The following is a 17,754-nucleotide window of genomic DNA, read 5'->3' on the forward strand; positions in this document are numbered from 1 at the left end:
TACAAGCTTGACGGTGATTGGTGCGATTTTATATTTTAGCTTGACGAGACGTTCGGAGTGTTCGAGAAATGAGAAAGGTAGTTTGCTGGCTCAAGCTGCTTGACGGGCGCACCGAGCAGCTTGACCAAGCAAAACTACGTGCTTGACCGTCTCGGAAGCCCTTCTGCATAAAGATAAGACTTTTCTTAGAATTGAATTTCTATTAAGAAAGAAAAATATATTTCAACACTCTTTGGCGCAATGCTATGGATAATAATCCATCTTATATTATAAATGCGAGTGTGACTATCTGTCTGTTTGCTAGCTTAAATATTGCGTTTTCAAAAACTTTAACAAGGCGGTTTATTGCACAAACACCAACAATTGAAAAAATGGGCGCGTATCTAGTAATTAGAATAATATGCCTACAACGGTGTTAAATAATAACACAAATAAGGTATTATTACGTTAATTTTAATAAAAATCAAAGTTTGAACATAACAAAACCCTTACAATATAAATACTTTAGATCCTTGCTGAGAATCAATGTGCCATTGCTTAAGTATATACAGCATGTTTTGTGAAAAAAAACATATTTGAACTCTTCTTTTTAAAATTACATAATATGAATAAAGGGTGTCTAGTAAATAGCACGACATACCATCACTTCACTGGAAATAATAAAAAATACGAAAAAATGGTTTTGTTCCGAAAAAATCTGGAATTTCAATGATTTTTTTTTTAAACGCAATTTGCCGCTAATAATATGGCAAATCTTGACTAAAGTATTGAATCCCACAGTATTTAGTGCTATTTTTTAACACCCTGTGCAGAGAAAAAAATCAATATCACATTAATTTGTAAACAAAACAGTTGAGTAATTTTTAGCAAAGTTTAGCAATCACACAGTTCAGAAACTAGATAGCAGCATATACATAAGTATGATTGTGACAAATTCCAAAAACTTGCTTAAAGCTGAAATTAATTAAATCAATCTATCTGTAACCTGTCGATAAGTTGCATAGCAGCGTCGTTACGTTATTTGTCAAAAAAGACCATACCATTTATACAAATTACAATGTTGCTAAGTAACTTATCGACGAATTACGAATAATATTGGTTATTAATTTCAGCTGTTAGTCTAAAAACGTGGTTTCATTGTAATGCACGACATCGATTGTCCGTGAGTTTGAGCGTGAATGCGAACTATAGCGTGATTTGAACATTGCAATGCAAAAGGTTAGCAATAGCTTGTTGTAGTATGATTCGTTTCCAAACTGTAGTATTGCTAATCTGTGATCTTTACATATATTAGCTGTCTCAGTTTGCAAGCTCCATCTATTAGCAATACTTAAAATTACAACGACGAAATACAGCTCTTAATCAAACCGCATATAGTTCCGTCCTCTCCATCATAGAGCAATGTGAAAAGGATGACACTACACAAATCTCATAAATCACACTGACGAATAAAATATTTTGCAATAATAAACTCTACGGCATTGAGCTAGAGCTTGTTATAAATTAACAGTAATACAATTTATTTTAATATCTGAAACTGTTATATTGTGCAAATTCGGTTGTACAGAAACTAAATAAGAATAAACTAGTGCCATCCTTCTCATAACGTTTCTTGCAGAAAAGGAAGGTATATTTTTTAATACTCTCATATTATAATCCGAATTAACACAAGACGCGCAATTCAAATGCGTCCCTATTGCCTATGTAACACGTCTCAAATTGTTTTGACGACATTTACGATTTACACATTAGTCGACCATAAAACTGCATATAATGTGCAAATGACATTCAATCAGAGTGGAACAATTTTATGGTCTGTTATACATATATCATGTTAAATACAATGTACATTTAGAATAATTGCATACATAAAGATCGTGGACGAAAATATATTTTCAAAATAATCCAATAAACCTATTGAAAAAATTAAGTTCTAAATATCTTTTTTATAAAAAGTTAAAAATGTGTTTTGTCTTACTCTTACCCATTCAAATGATAATATTTTTAAATAGGGCAAAACACGTCTAACTGTAGGTTTTATAATATTTTATATTTTTTTAATAAACGGCGTAGGTACATCAGTATAATATTATTATAGTTATATAGTTAAGGATCTTAGTTATTTTAGTGCAGCAGTGAGCAGTCACTAAATATTCGAATTCATCTTAAGTTTCGAATATACATAGGTTTAATTCATATAAGCATAACTATTCGATTCAAACACATTTTTATTTAGATTACATAACATCAATATTAAAAAATAAATCAATTAAATTATTAATCGCTACAGGCCGGAATTAATAATAATAAATCAATCTACCCGTAATCTGTCATCAAGTTGATTAGCAACGTTGTTATTTCGCAATAATTGCATCTTCTTTTTTGACAAATAACAACAACAATAACTGATATATCAATTATTACCAATTTCGGCCATAAATCGCTCCTAAAACATACGAACAAGTATTTAAAAATATGTATTTTAAACAATAACCAAATATTTTGTACAAAAAACTATAAACCAAAATACGGTATTTCAATGTTAGGGTTTTTGATGAATGGGATGTACGAAAATTTCACAAGAAAAATTGACTGGACTAAAATATACACCAAAATTAATAATACAATCTATCTGTAATCTTTCGTTTCTTAGCAATATTGTTATTTTTTGTCAAAAAATAAAATAAAATTTTTGACAGATAACAATGTTGCTAAGTAACTTATCGACATATTACAGATTATAATATTATTAATGTCAGCAATCAGTAACATATACACAGATTGAATTATTATTATTAATTTATAAATGGATAGCATTACGTTTAGGCAAATTTTAGTTTAATAGTTTTTTGTATATATTGGTGTAAGTATGCAATCAGGTTTTAAGCTTGTATGTATTAAGTAAGTATTCGAAAAGTTTTTAAAACATAATATCAGTCGAGGTCAAGACTGGTAACTAGGATTAGGATAACTTTGCTTTTCAAGTAACTATGACAGCAAACGAAAAAATACATATTCTAATTATTATCTAAACAAAGTATTAAAAGATAACAAAAATATTTAAAGAAAGATAACGTATGGAGGTAAAGATAAGATAAACGCTTTATCTTATCTTTATCTCCATATTCAATCTAACCATAGATCCGTTATTGAAAAGGAAACCTTCAAATTCAATTGTTCGTTGGCTGTCAAAGTTGAACACCAAGGTTACCTCAAATCAGGTTATTTTTTTAGAAATGACACTTTATTGTCTGTGGTGCGGTTAAATAGTGATCGCACTTGACGTGTTTTATTCTAATCAGTCCATAAATAATATTATTCTATCACATTGTTTTTTTTTTCTGTATGGAACAGTGAATAGTAAAGTTTTATGGAATGTAAGAGAAGCTAACATTTGTATTTTATTTACGGTTATTAAAAAATTGTATAATTTTTTTTTATCACAAGGCGAAAACTGATATTATTTATTTATTTATTTATTTTATATACTTAAACCTATTATAACGCATGTAATCAAACACAATGAATGAAAACGAAATGAATATTGACATTTTCTGTATGAACAAAACGCAAACATGCTAAATAATACCTACATCAAATAAAATTAAATAGAAGTCCAATATTAGTAGGCTAATATTAGTAGTTCCCCAATTTTTTTTTTAATCTATTAATGGTTGTCTCTTTGATGTATATCGTGATAGTATTTATTATAGTATATTTTACTAACAAATATGATTTAAAGCCTATTCAAATACAATATTCAGAAAATTGGCACATTTTCACCGGCCAATCTCCATCGTGCCTTCTTCCAGCTACTTTACACTGGCGAAGTGCAATATGGTGGTTTGGTACTAAAAAAAGTCACCTAAGAAGAAAAGGCCTGTAAGTTGCGAAGATACATTTTACTATTCGCAGGGACCTTTCCTACTTTGCACATATTAAGATTTAAAAAAATCATATAATAATTTAAAAAAATTCACTATCCGCACAAAAAATAGAAATAAATCATTCCAAAACAACACGTCAAGCACGTATTTAACCGAAACTTAGTTAAAGCCTTCGAAAAGCGATACATTTAAAGCAAAAAAAGTTTTTTTTTTTAAACAAGAACTTTTATGTGGAATAGTTTTGTCAGCAGCTAATGTCTTGGATTTGGTGGGCAAGTCTTTGAAACAATACTTCCTCGACAGCTGCAGCTGTACGGGCTTCTAAAGTGAGGGAACATTTGACGCCTGCCAGTGACGTTGAAGCTTCGACATTTTGTTAGAGGTTCCCTCTGTCGTGCACTGTGCTAACGGTGTACGCTAAGGTACTGCTAAGGCTTGTAAGGCGCCATAATTTATTCGCAGAGATTGTAAGAAAAAACTATACATCTTTTTCTTACAACCTCTGGGAATAAATTATTTGGTTAATGTAACCGAGAATCCGAGATAAGCTGTAAGATACTAGCACTCAAGAACGCATCACTTGTCGGGTTATATAAGGTTTGACCAAAGCAGCAAAAGTCAGCAGCATCGCCTGCGCTGAAGTTGGCAGTACGAGCCAGTTGCATCAGACGAGGATGCCATCATTCAACGTAAGTCAGTAGCAATGGACGCGCCAAAGAAATACGGATGCCGCAAGTAGAGGTAACGTATTAGGTAACAATGGTTTTCGTGTAGTTTTGTAAAATAAAGTATCGCTTCTTGCCAGCCCTACGTTTAAAGTACATAGTTTTTCTTAGTATCGCTTATCGTTGGCCCTAATTTAAACAAAATTGAAGAACGTACAGTATAAGGGTTGCCGCACGCATTAGTCCTTCGCAGCGCCGATGATGGTGAGGATGTAGATGAAGATGTTGACAACGTCGAGGTACAAGTTGAGAGCCGCGAAGATGTACTCCTCGGGGGAGATGCTGTACTTGTGCTTGCCGCCCATCATCAGCTGAGTGTCGTAGATCAGGTAGAGAGAGAAGATCAGAGCTCCGAGAGACGCGTAGACTAGAGTCATCGTCTTTCCGCGTACGAATATCGCGATAATACCTGAAAAAAAGTTGGATATTAAATGATGAAACATCAAAGTAAGACTTCTACCTTACTCTATTAACAAAACATATAGTTATTCAATGTAGCTAAAAGTGGCAAAACACATATTAATTATTGTAACTTCAGCATGTATCTAGTAAAAATTTTAAGCATCTCAAAGTACATAATTTTGGGCTATACTTAGATTGAAGATATTTATCAGATCTTCACCAAATCTATACAGGACCACCTGCGAAGTATATTCAAACCAAAGAAAAAAAATCTAAAGCGGTCCAGGCGTCTTTGATTAATCGGGGAACATACATTAAAAAAAAAAAAAAGATTCTGACGAAAGAACCTCTTCCTTTTTTGAAAATAGTCAAAAATAGTCAGTTAAAAATAGCTTACCAAACAGCAAGAGCACGACGGTAGCGCAAAGCAAGACTCCACCCATGGCCGTGAAGTCCCATCGAGACTGGAACGCGAACAGAGTCAGCGCGAGGCACACGGCCGCCGTTATACCCACCGCCATCATTACCTGTTGATGGAACAGCTTGTTATACAGGGTGTGATTAGAACACTAGCGAAAACTCAGCGCTATTATTATACTACCTAAGCACAATCCAATACCAATAGCTATTGGCCATTTTGGCGATTTAGTATTTTCAAATCCACAATGTATAGCGTGCAAAACTCGGGATCAATGCCCCACCTACGTTGCGGCATTGATTCCACGGTACCTATCTACACAAAGTTCGTTGACCTCTAGCGTCAGTCAGATGTTTTATTTGCAATACATGGCTAAGTTTTAAAAATGCAGGATTATTTCTTATCAGTAATCATCATCAGTGCTATCACCTGTCTTCGTTTTTTCTAAAGTCCTAATAGCAACCTGTATACATGGAATCAATTGAATGAGTCGCAATTTCAATACTCAATGAGATGTATGTTCTGAAAAAGTTAGAACCCACAATCAAGTCAATGCTAATGCCCTCGGATGATAAAACGCAGCAACTCGGGACACCGGGTTATGTCGTATAGTTCTTCAATGCACGAGCGCGAACTTGATACGTGGCGAATGCTCGTGAGTCATATAACATCTGCGTTAGGTCGCTTCGCGATGAGCACGACCGCTCTGCCAAGAGTGTTACGACAAAGAAGAAAAACCTGTAGAAGAAGTGTCTATCACTTACCGCGTCGCTATCGTACATGCTGCTGGTGACGCCGAGCATGAAGCTCTCGGCGACGGTGAAGATGCCGAGGAAGATGAAATTCATGGGAGCCTGGCGCCGCACGCTCTCGCAGCACGCCATCGCGATCAGGCAGACGAACACTATGACGAAGGCGATCCAGCTGCAAACCAAACTCCACAGTTAACACAGCTGCCGCAAGTTACGCATTCTAAAAGCATTATTGTTAGATCCTATGCCCTATCAGTAGTGTTCGACCACGGCTTTGGCTTCGGCCAAAATAGGCCAAAGTTTGGACGAAGCTGAAGGATTTTAACAAACGCCGAAGTTGAATGAACTGTTACAAGAACGGAAGAGGAGACGCGCGGGTAGGCAATCGTGAACCGAATTTCTTAGGTATATTAAGGTCGTCGGCTCGTGGGAATTCGGGCAGACGTGTGGTGGTGGGGACGAGCAGGACCCTGTAGGTGTTGGTCGCATCATAGCTTCGGTTCGTTTCAGCCAGCTCCAGCGGCTTCTACCTGGCGAGCCACCGGTGACTTTTTAAGGCTCCCCCACAGCGACCGCATCTAACGTTAACTTTTAGTCTGTGTGAATATAGCGAGTAACCTAGCTGTAAATGCGATTATAGAACTGTAATAAAGACATAACTGGCTATTTGACTAAGCCAATGTTATGCATGTAGCAATCAATCTTCAGCTTTGACCAGATCAATTTGATTTGATGATGATGAATACTCACAATAAATAGGTGTGGGTGCGGACCCAGAGCTTGGTGGGTTGGTGATACACGAACAGAGTGATGAAGGCCATCGTCACCAGCAGCTGGCACATCAGGATGGAGTACACCTGCGACCAATCATAACAAATGTTATAAGGCCAGGCAAAATATATATATATATATATATATATATTATTATTAGTACAAGGCCCGGTAAAAAAAACTTGGTGTTATTTAAAAACCTCGCCTGCAGCTCAGGTATTATAATTTCAATTTTCCACTCTTAGTACACAATTAACTTTTATTTTTAACTAGCGACCCGCCCCGGCTTCGCACGGGTGGACATTTCTATTTTCCGGGATAAAATATAGCCTATACGGATTCGGAAGAATCCCTCTAAGTAATGGTAAAAGAAATTTTGAAATCGGTCCAGTAGTTTTTGAGCCTATTCAATACAAACATACAAAAATACAATGGTTTCTTCTTTATAATATTAGTATAGATGTCAAGAAAAAGTGAAAGGGATCTCACCTTTCGGATGAAAGACTTCCGAATGCTCTGCTCATTGAAATCAAAGCCCTTGACGTCCGCATCCTCGCCGAGGCTGCCGCCGGGGCCAGGGTATGCTGGTTGCTGGAAACGAAAAGTTAATACTTAGTAGAACATCAAGGTATAGTAGGTACTACTTTTATAAGTTACGCTGATGTGGCTGCGCAGATTTTTTTAGGGTTCTGTACCTCAAAAGGAAAAATGGAACCCTTGTAGGTTCACTTTGTTGTCTGTGCGTCTGTCCGTCTGTTGTGTCCGTCAAAAACCTATAGGGTAATTTCAGTTGCGCGGCGTGCCGTGCGGTTGTAGAAAAAGGAGGGTGGAATGAGGTCCTACAACTCTTCAGAGCTCTCCCCATTATAAAGGACTCGCCATTATTATGTTTGTTCTTTGGTTTGAGGTGATTTTTGCATGGATTTAGTTTAAGACTTGACTATGCAATCACTCATAATGTCATTAATATCTTACGATCATCATGTCCTCCCCAATCCACGCCAAATTGATACATATTTAAAAAGATTTCCGTCCGATTATAAAACGGACATTAGATAATGCCATAACAAAGCCAACTAGAATAAGGCCTCTGTCCGACCGCTGACAATTAGAGGTAAACGAGTTGACCTGAAAACTAGAAATGAATTGGCGAGCAACGAGAAGAGAGCGTGTGAGATGGGATAGTATTGTCGCTGGGCTACGAGCGAGTGTGCGAGTTTGACGGGTAATTACTCGTACTATGGTCACTGAGACACATTTAATCCCTGCACAAACTGCGCGAGTTTTTATTAGGGTTCCACCCGAAGAGTGCCAATGGGACCCTATTACTCCGCTGTCCGTCCGTCCGTCTGTCTGTCTGTCAGCGGGCTGTATCTCGTGAACCGTAATAGGCAGAGAATTAAAATTTTCACAAAACCTGTATTTCTATTGCCGCTATAACAACAAATAATAAAGGTTTCAAATTGTTCGCCATGAAAATTAATAAAATTAAAAAAGTGTTATTTCTTGTACAATGGCATGGAGCCCTACCTGTGCGAGTCCAAAATTCTGATACAAGTTAGTCCTTGACTGCGAAGTGCGATCTCACCTGGTGGTAAGTGATGATGCAGTCTAAGATGGAAGCGGGCTAACTTGGAAGGAGTATGAGTTTAATTAAGCCCAAACCTCTGATTGGTTATGATTGAAATGAGAACTTACTCCATAGCCCTCTCCATATCCAGCAGGCTGGAATCCAGGTTGCGGTGGTGGTGCATACCCTCCCTGAGGATAGCCGCCTGGAGGAGGGTAACCTCCCTGAGGAGGATAGCCGCCTTGAGGAGGATAACCTCCTTGGGGATAACCGGCCTGTGGATAGCCGCCACCTTGCGATTGATCTGTAATAATGATGAGATAGTTATTATTTTGATAGTTCATCCGATTCGAGTCCATAAAAATACGTTCCGAAGTAGTCATAGAACTATTTGTATGGTAGCTTACGCACTAGATCCAACTTCCGTCATCCGTGAGAATATCTCAGATGTCCCTCGGATTCAAACCGGATATATCACGTAGAGATGTCAAAGATGTCCCACTGAATAGCTTGGAGTTGGATCAGAGATCGGATTAGTAGGTAAGCAATATCCGAATTCGGTCCGAGATTTTTATATCCGTAATTTCACGGATTCAATTCGGATGAATGCGTAACATCCACTGCACATTTGTACCATTATCAATCGAAACACGACTGAAAGTGGTATAAAAAACAGTATAAGATCATTTTGGAAATCAGAGGCATAACTGCATAAATTCGATGAAACGGTGAAAAACACGGAATGATCAATAGTCAACAACTAACTAGCGTTGAGGAGTGACCGCTGAATGCTAGTTATACTCGTAGCCCGTAGGTCAAGACACAATGGGCATACAACACATATAAAAAAACTTTATTATACCTTTGTTCTCAGCCATCGTACTGTTGGAGGTTATAAATATGACGAAGGCCTCATATCATTTGCACGTAAACAATTATCGACACTGTGTTATATTTGTTATATTTACGGTTGATTTTATGTTGAAAATTTATTATATCCTTCACTCTGACTTAAAAAATCACTAAATTCACCAAAACACCTTTTAATTGGATGAATGAGCTCACGTTCAAAATATAGTGCTGTCTTGGTCAGAAAAATTAAGTGGGAAGGTACATAGTAGACGTATCCGATCTATTAGTGACCAAAGAAAAAAACCAGCCAAGTGCGAGCTAGACTCGCGTATCGAGGGTTCCGTACTCGGATATTTTTTTCGACATTTTGCGCGATAAATCAAAAACTATAATGCTTAAAAATAAATAAAAATCTGTTTTAGAATGTAGAGGTAAAGCCCTTTCATATGATACCCTACTTGGTATACCTAGCTAGATATCTTATGAACTGAAAATACTAATTATTATTATTTGTTCATGAACACATTATAATTTTTTTTGTGATGTAACCACAGTCCCGATTTTCGGATTTTTCCTTTATTTGTGCTATAAAGCATAAGGTAATAAATCAGGAGTTTGACTGTTTAGTGCCGGTTTCGCGTCGCGTGCCTGGGCCGCCAGCATGTCGCCGGTTTTAAGTTGTACTATCCACGAGATTCACAGTATAGCAATCGCTCGTAAAAGGATACCCTGATATTAATACCGGGATAATATTTAGGATATCTTTGTTTCTATTAAAATTGGTAGCAAATATCTTCTCAAGAAACAACAATAGCAATATTAAAAAGATTTTTTTCTATTTTTTCCGCAACGAATTATACCCGTCTGTGACCTCGAACAGCACTAATATATGAACGAGTCACGAATTAACACTGCACTCCTATTATGAAAAACCGACCCACAACCGTGGCGAGATGTGCCAACGCAAAAACTGAGCTGAATGAAAAAGTCGTACGGCGTACCTATCTCATAAGAACTTGAAAAAAATGTATAGAATGTAAGACGACCGTATAAATATATGTTGTTCGCGATTATAGTGTTAATCCGATTGTGTTAAGAGCTAAATTCCCGTATACGGAAATAGGAATGTTTACGCCACACATGCGTACTGGGAACAGAGTTGAGACTTGAGCGGATCCAACAGTTGTAGATAGATACTAACACACAAACCAACGTGGTTGGTATCTTGTTGGATGGTTGGGCCCGACCCAAATTGGATGTCTCGATTAGTTAGCAAAGTTGTGATAATCAACAGTTCAGTTTAGAGTTTCAGTTCAAATACTGAAAGAGTGTCACACAGAAAGGTCAGTTCAGTTATCTGGGACAGTTCAGGCCAGCATAATGCGCAAAATTGAGGGAAGGAGGATATAATACTAGAAATATAATATTAAAAAGCCAAAGTTTATATCCATGTATATGTGTAAGTACGGGGGCTTATGTGTGTGTATGTTTATTACTCTTATACGCAAAAAATACTGGGCGGATTTGGCCATTTGGATTGGAATAGCTTATACCCTGACTCAACACATATTTTCATCCCGGCAACTCGAAAGAATTCCTGCGGGATAAAAACCTACATCCACGCGGACGAATTCGCGGGGGTATCACCTAGACTTTTTATGTAAGGTTTCGAAATTCGAAATTATGCTGTTGTACACCACACTAGTGAGTAACTAGGCCACCTCACCGTCAGTCAAATTGGATCGTCTGTATTCTGTAAATACTGAAAGTAAGTGTTATGCCCCCATTTGTAAGGAATAAGAGCCAAATGGCCGAGTTTCACGAAGCCATTGTAGGTGAATACCCTATTCTAAACTGTACATGTAATGGCTAAAACCATCTTTATAGGAAACATGAGGCGAGAAACTGAGAGGATGGATCTGTTGACCGTCTGCATCAAATTCCTCATTGCTAAGCTTGTGAACCATATCCATTAACTAGATAATGATAGTGATGTTCTTGGGATAATAATGTGGCTCTCTTTTCGCTGACTACTACTAGACTATGCCAAGGATACGGAGTTTATTTCATTTCATTCGGATACAAGTTAGTCCTTAACTGCAATCTCACCTGGTGGTAAGTGATGACTGATGATGTAATCTAAGATGGAAGCAGGCTATTTCAGTCAAAATTACTTAAGTCTATTACTATAGTTGTTTGCGTATAGTAGTTTTGACTGGATAAGAGTTATGATTGTAACGTTTACGAAGAGGTTTTTTTTATTAGGGCTGAAGATTTACAAACAAATTGCTTTTCATCTTGCATCACTGTGAAAATACTAGAAAGTAGGTACATATAATAATGTGTGCCGATTTAGAATTGTATGCTGAGTCATGCCAGCATGAGGTAATCGATAGCGATGTGTGTGAAAAATAGAAAATGCTTTATAAGTGTTTCAGATATTTTAAGGTTTAGGTATTCTTTTGGCGGTAAAATATACCTACCTACTTAAAAATCTTTGTTGGCGACCAAAATATCATTGAGATAGATTTTATAGAGCAAGTTCCCACTGCCGCCAGACCTTCCTTATTTTCTGAGAAACAAAATGTGTGGGATAGTAGATAGCCTCAATAGCTCAACCGGTAAAGGAGTGGACTGAAAACCGAAAGGTCGACGGTTCAAACCCCGCCCGTTGCACTATTGTCGTACCTACTCCTAGCACAAGCCTGACGCTTAGTTGGAGAGGAAAGGGGGAATATTAGTCATTTAACATGGCTAATATTCTTTAAAAAAAAAAAAAATAGTAGTGGTACGCTGTTAACATACGCATATCTCCTAGCTTGAACCGTGGGCCAATTAATAGGTATCAGCTACTGAAAGTACCTATTAAAAAAAAATTACTCACTTTTCTTAAAGTCTGAGTGCTGATTTTCATATACATATATTGTACAGAATCTATACTAATAAATAAAATAGGAGTGTCTGTCTGTAATTTCGAAATAACTACCTCATATTAAGCTCATATGGTTATTTGAACGATACCAACACTGAATCACACGTTTTTAAAATTTTTGTCTGTCTGTCTGTCTGTCTGTTTGAAAAGGCTAATCTTCGGAACGGCTGAACCGATTTTGACGGGGTTTTCACAGATAAGTAGAGGATTGACCAGGGAGTAACATAGGCTACTTTTTTAACCAACTTTCAAAAAGGGAGTTGTGTTTTTCAACCTATGTACAGCGAAATCTCCGAGATTTCTGAACCGATTTGCGTAATTTTTGTTTTAATCGATAGAGGAACTTGGCGACATTATTTCATAAAAAATTTGGAGTCCAACTCCTCAATCCTGATGCTGCAGGGGATCTGACCAATCCACGCGGGCGAAGCTGCGGGCATCAGCTAGTATTATAATATTGTAATTAATATAATTAATTACAATACTGCCAGACACTTCCAGACTCCAGTCGGCGATAATTACTAATTTCCTCCAGACTAAAAATAACATAGTTTATCTTACTTATAGTCTGAGTCGTAATTTTTATACTATGATACTCAGGAAATATACATAAAAATCAATACTCAAGCATTAAGAAAAGGGAGTAATATTTTTACGTACCTTTAGCAACTGATATCTAGGACAGACGGACGGGCAGACAGACAAGGTGAAATTAATGGCGAAGTTTGGTGATCCCTCCGAAATTAAAATGTAACATTCACATTAATATATTATGTAAGTAGATACATATAAATTATTGAAAATCGATGCATCCTTGACTGTCTGCCAACGGCGAACAGCGATGCATTGAAAAACAGATAAAATATCTAATTACCGTTTTTTTTATAACTTTGTTTACTTTCAAATGAGATTATAACTTACTAGATGATGCCAGCAACTTCGTCCGCGTGAATTTAAATTTTTTATGATCCCGTGAGAACTATTTAATTTTCCGGGATAAAAAGTTGACTATGTATATTTCCGGCACGCAAGCTACCTCTGTACCCATATCGGTTAAACGGATGGACCTTTAAGAATCCCGTGGGAACTCTTTGATTTTCCGGGATAAAAAGTAGCCTATGTCCGTCCCCGGGATGTAAGCTAACTCTGTACCTTTCATCAAAATCGGTCAATCTGTTGGGGCGTGAAAAGCTAGCAGACAGACTGACAGACACACAATATAGAGTATCACATAAAATCTAAGCATTTGCCAACCAAGACCAGCTCAACTTGGCCAATGAAAACTGTGGAACAAATCATCACACCTTTCCTCAGACTTAAGATACGGTTAAAACGAGACAGCGTTACACCGCTGGTATTTTGTCTCCTTTTTATTGAAACTTAAATTGAAGCAAAAAAAAATCGAAACTTGATAACAAGCTTCTGTTATCAGTTTTCCTGATGTTTATTTTAAACTTGTAGGCAACTTGTTGGGTCAGTTTTGTGCCTCTTATCATTATTAGTAAAATAAATGTATAACAACAATGAATGATTCATATTCATATCGTGAACTCGGGAAATCCCGCTTACAAAAATGTTACCCTAATAGGTATTTGTCAATATCATCATCATTATCAACCAATATACGTCCACAGCTGGACAGAGGTCTCTTGTAGGGATTTCCACGCCTACATGTCTACGTGATCAAATCAGAAATGAGGAGATCCATAGGAGAATCAGATTAGCCAACAGTTCAATGGGTTGCTAAGCTCAAGTGGCATTGGGCAGGGCACGTAGTTCAAAAAGCCGATAGACGTTAGGGTCCCAAGATGGTAGAATGGCGACCTCGCACCGGAAAGCACAGCGTTGGAAGACCCCCTACTAGGTAGACAACAATCAATATCAAACAAATCGCAGGGAGCCGTTGGATGCAGGCGGCGCAAGAACGTGACGAGTGGAAGTACCTATAAAAAGACCTTTGTCCAGCAGTGGATTGTGGACGTCTATCGATTAACGACGATTTAAGAAGCCTATATTATGTAAGAACTGTATGTCCAGAAGTGGGATGCATATTGATGATGATGAAGGTGAGATGATGTTAGAGTTAGAGACCACATATTTGCTCATTGAGGGTAATGTTTACGATTTCCTAACGAGATTATAAAACTCATTTCCAGGGTCAATACAATTAGTGTAGGTGGATGGCATTAGAGCGATTTGCACTGAACTTGCATATTGCACTTAGTCATCTTTATGATAAAGTTCAAAATTGAAAAACCAATATGAGTTGAAATAATTGCAGGCAAGTTTATTAGGGTTGTAAAGAACAAACAATGAGAAATCTATAATAATATTGTGAATCCGAAGGTGTCTGCCTGTTACCTTTTCACCGCTCAATCAAATGGAAGTTTGGTACAGAGTTAGCTTGCATCCCTGAGACACAAGGGTTCCCATGGGAATTTTGAAATCTAATTCCACGAGGACTTAGATTCGCGGGCATCGTCTAGTATTAAATATTTCATTGTCTAGTATTAAATAAGCCTCAATACCCAAAAGTTCTGATAAACACTGCATCATTTGTGTTATTTTATTAGCTTTTGACACCCCTAGTTAAATCCTTGTATTTTTCATGTTTGATATCTACAATGTGATGTTTGCAATCATCTCTGATTGGCTGACCCTCTCTTGTAGCTTGTGGCTGTTGTTGTTGGCTAAAATGCAGTTGCATCATAAAGCCAATTACAACTTTGAAACTGGACAAGAAACCATAAGCTTAATTTGCTATGATCCATGCACTCAAAGCCTTTTTATGTTTGGACTGTTTGTGTGGTGTTACATGTTGGTGATTATCTTACTTGCTTGCCTTTCCTGCATCTTTAGCAGTGGGAGGGCAGTGGGTGTATATCTAATGCTGCATGTTGTACGCTACAGATGTCTGTTTGCTAGCCATACACAGTCAAGTTTATTGGTCAAGTTTGCATGACAGCATGCATACTTGACTGTGTATGGCTTCAAGTTTGCCTGATATCATGCAAACTTGACAGTAAACTTGATCTATGGCCTAGCACCAGCAGATTGTAGCAAATTAAGCTTATGGTTTGTTGTATACCCTGGACTTCTGCAAAGTAATGCCTGGCTTTTACCCAAAATCCCAAGCTGGAATTTTTATTATACTATTCCTCATTTTATGCAGTTAAAGTTTCATTTTATCCAGGTGTGAGAGTAGCATGCTAGATTGCTAGCACAGTGAGAAATGTCAAAATAATAATAAATTGGTGATTGGTGAATAGCAGAAGTGTTCAGGTGAGTTTGTTCTAATAAAAGTATACTATAAACTCATTGAAAGATGTTTGCTTATGCATGTTTAACAGTGTGTGCCTGTGTAGATAAATGTTTAGATGTTTATCATGTTTTTAAATAAACAGACATAATGGTACAATCCTAGGACAATCTTTGATGAATTAAATTGACAGGTTTAAAAATTGTGCTCATCTTTTTACAACATACTCTTAGGAAAGGGATAGCCTTGTTTTAACTTTTCAAGGCGAACAGTTTTTAGGGCTGATGCATACCCACAGAGTAGAAAGAAGCCAGTCTTTATGAGCTATGGTTGGTATAATGTTAATCATGGCTGTTCCAGATTTTTCGTTTTTTTAAATTACTTTTATTAAATTTTCTTAATTAATGCCACCTGTGAACATTTTCAGCACCAGAGGAACCCCATGTTGAAATCTAGTCCTTCTGACTTACTACAATTACTATGGCAGAATACAGGTTAGCTAAATAAAGCTTACTTTGAATTAATATCAAAATAAATGCTGCCCATTCCACTCTGACGGTTTGCATTGCGCCATGTTATTAGCACATGCAAATGCTTCTCAAGTTTCTAGCACAGTAAGGAAGTAGCATTATATTACACAGCAACAATATAAAAAAAAACAACTTTTGGACAATGATGACATAGGGTGCACAACATTCAAATATCTATGCAAAATATAAAACCTCCGGGATAGACTCCAGGGCTCTGCCACATTGTCCAAAGTCACAGACTGCAAAAAAGAAGAAAAATTAAGTAAAAAAGGAATTAAAGGTATACATACACATTGTGTCGTAGTTTTTCTGCTCCGACGGGTTTAACTTTTCTGAAGCCGTTTTGATGAAATTTCACTTACACGGTGGGAGAATTAACTGGAAAAATTAATAGGGTTAAATTTTATTTGTTGATATTGGTAATAATTAATTCTTTTTACTGTAATCAATGTTTTGAGAATGTATATCACTTAGTTTTATGCTACTTTCATTGTACTTTCATAATGGGTATTATGGACATGCCTTTTCTAAAAAATGTAATTGAGTCTTAATATTCTGTATTCCCTGGCTTATTACAAACAAAACATTATATACTTAGACCAATGTAGATTGCAACTATGTTCTTTACAGTTTATATTACAATTTCAATAAAAGATGACGTATGTGTCCTTGCATTTGAAAAGTAGTTACAAAATAATAATTTTTAATTACCTAGCTAATAATATTTACTTACTGACTCATAATATTTAAGTATAATATTGGGTTTGTAAGGAAGGGAAATAGTAAATATACAAGAGAGAGAGTCACACAATCACTCTATCGCCAGAGGAAATACCCTAAAGCCCTACGCAAGAAACACGTTTTTTAAAATTTAGTATGGACGTTTTTACTAGAAGATATTGATTGATTTACCGTCGTATTTTACAAGATATTATGATGCAATAACAAATATTTCGATTACAATACTTTGTAAAACATCAGAAAAGAAACATGCTTTGAACAATAGAGCAACTAAAAAAATATTAAATCACTAGCTATATAAACAAATTTAATCATGAATGTTCAGTTGAATGTTGAGAGTTTTCTCTAGAAAGTGCTAGATTTCCGAAATGGCGCAACAACTATGTATTTATCGATCTGTTTTCTTATCGAAGAGGCTTTTCCATTTATTCTACTTACGTTCTTTGTTGGTAAATGAAGAAATCAGAGAAAAACTTGCAAATCACCTAGAAACACTGCTATTTTTAGCGTTTCTTCGAAGTTTTTCCAAGCACAAAAATGAACTCACTCACACAAAATTATTGACAAATCGTGGATATGAGACACATTCACAAATCACAATTGACTAACGGGGTTGCTATCACATAATTCTATTTATCATTTTTTTTTAAATTCTATTTTAAATATCACGGCACTCCCTAAACCCTCATATACTTAAATTCTATTCTTTTTGGGTACCTTTTGGAAAGGCGTTAAAATTGTTTTGTGAAAAAGGACCTGTTATATCCCTTCTCCCCATTAAGCTTCTCCCCTAGATTTTCCTTAGACGACGTTGCCTGAATATAAGTAGAAAATCAACTGATGGCAATACTATGCGTAGATCATATACAATAGCTCTACAGATAACTCAAAGTTCACTATGGTTAGTTGACAAAA

The 17,754-nt window shown here is 36.5% G+C and overlaps 1 protein-coding gene across 7 annotated transcripts; it reads right to left on the reverse strand.

Annotated features, from left to right (window-relative positions):
• Window positions 1-435: 435 nt before the first annotated feature.
• Window positions 436-17,450, reverse strand: LOC123868345 (protein lifeguard 1-like). Of its 7 annotated transcripts, none has more exons than XM_045910827.1 (8): window positions 17,278-17,450; window positions 16,291-16,337; window positions 8,654-8,829; window positions 7,445-7,546; window positions 6,935-7,041; window positions 6,197-6,356; window positions 5,412-5,541; window positions 436-5,021 (listed from the first exon to the last, which is right to left on the reverse strand). In XM_045910827.1, exons 2-8 carry the CDS (start codon window positions 16,319-16,321, stop codon window positions 4,792-4,794), a joined length of 936 nt encoding a protein of 311 aa, XP_045766783.1. In that variant the 5' UTR covers window positions 16,322-16,337; window positions 17,278-17,450; the 3' UTR covers window positions 436-4,791. The 7 variants fall into 7 exon arrangements, with proteins under 7 accessions (XP_045766783.1, XP_045766788.1, XP_045766785.1 ...); XM_045910832.1 differs by lacking the exon at window positions 16,291-16,337 and adding an exon at window positions 16,389-16,476 and having other exon boundaries at window positions 17,278-17,449; XM_045910829.1 differs by lacking the exons at window positions 16,291-16,337; window positions 17,278-17,450 and adding exons at window positions 9,388-9,565; window positions 10,238-10,346.
• Between the last annotated feature and the right edge of the window lie 304 nt (window positions 17,451-17,754).

The sequence above is a fragment of the Maniola jurtina genome, chromosome 9 (genome assembly GCF_905333055.1).
Source record: "Maniola jurtina chromosome 9, ilManJurt1.1, whole genome shotgun sequence".
Lineage (NCBI taxonomy): Eukaryota > Metazoa > Arthropoda > Insecta > Lepidoptera > Nymphalidae > Maniola > Maniola jurtina.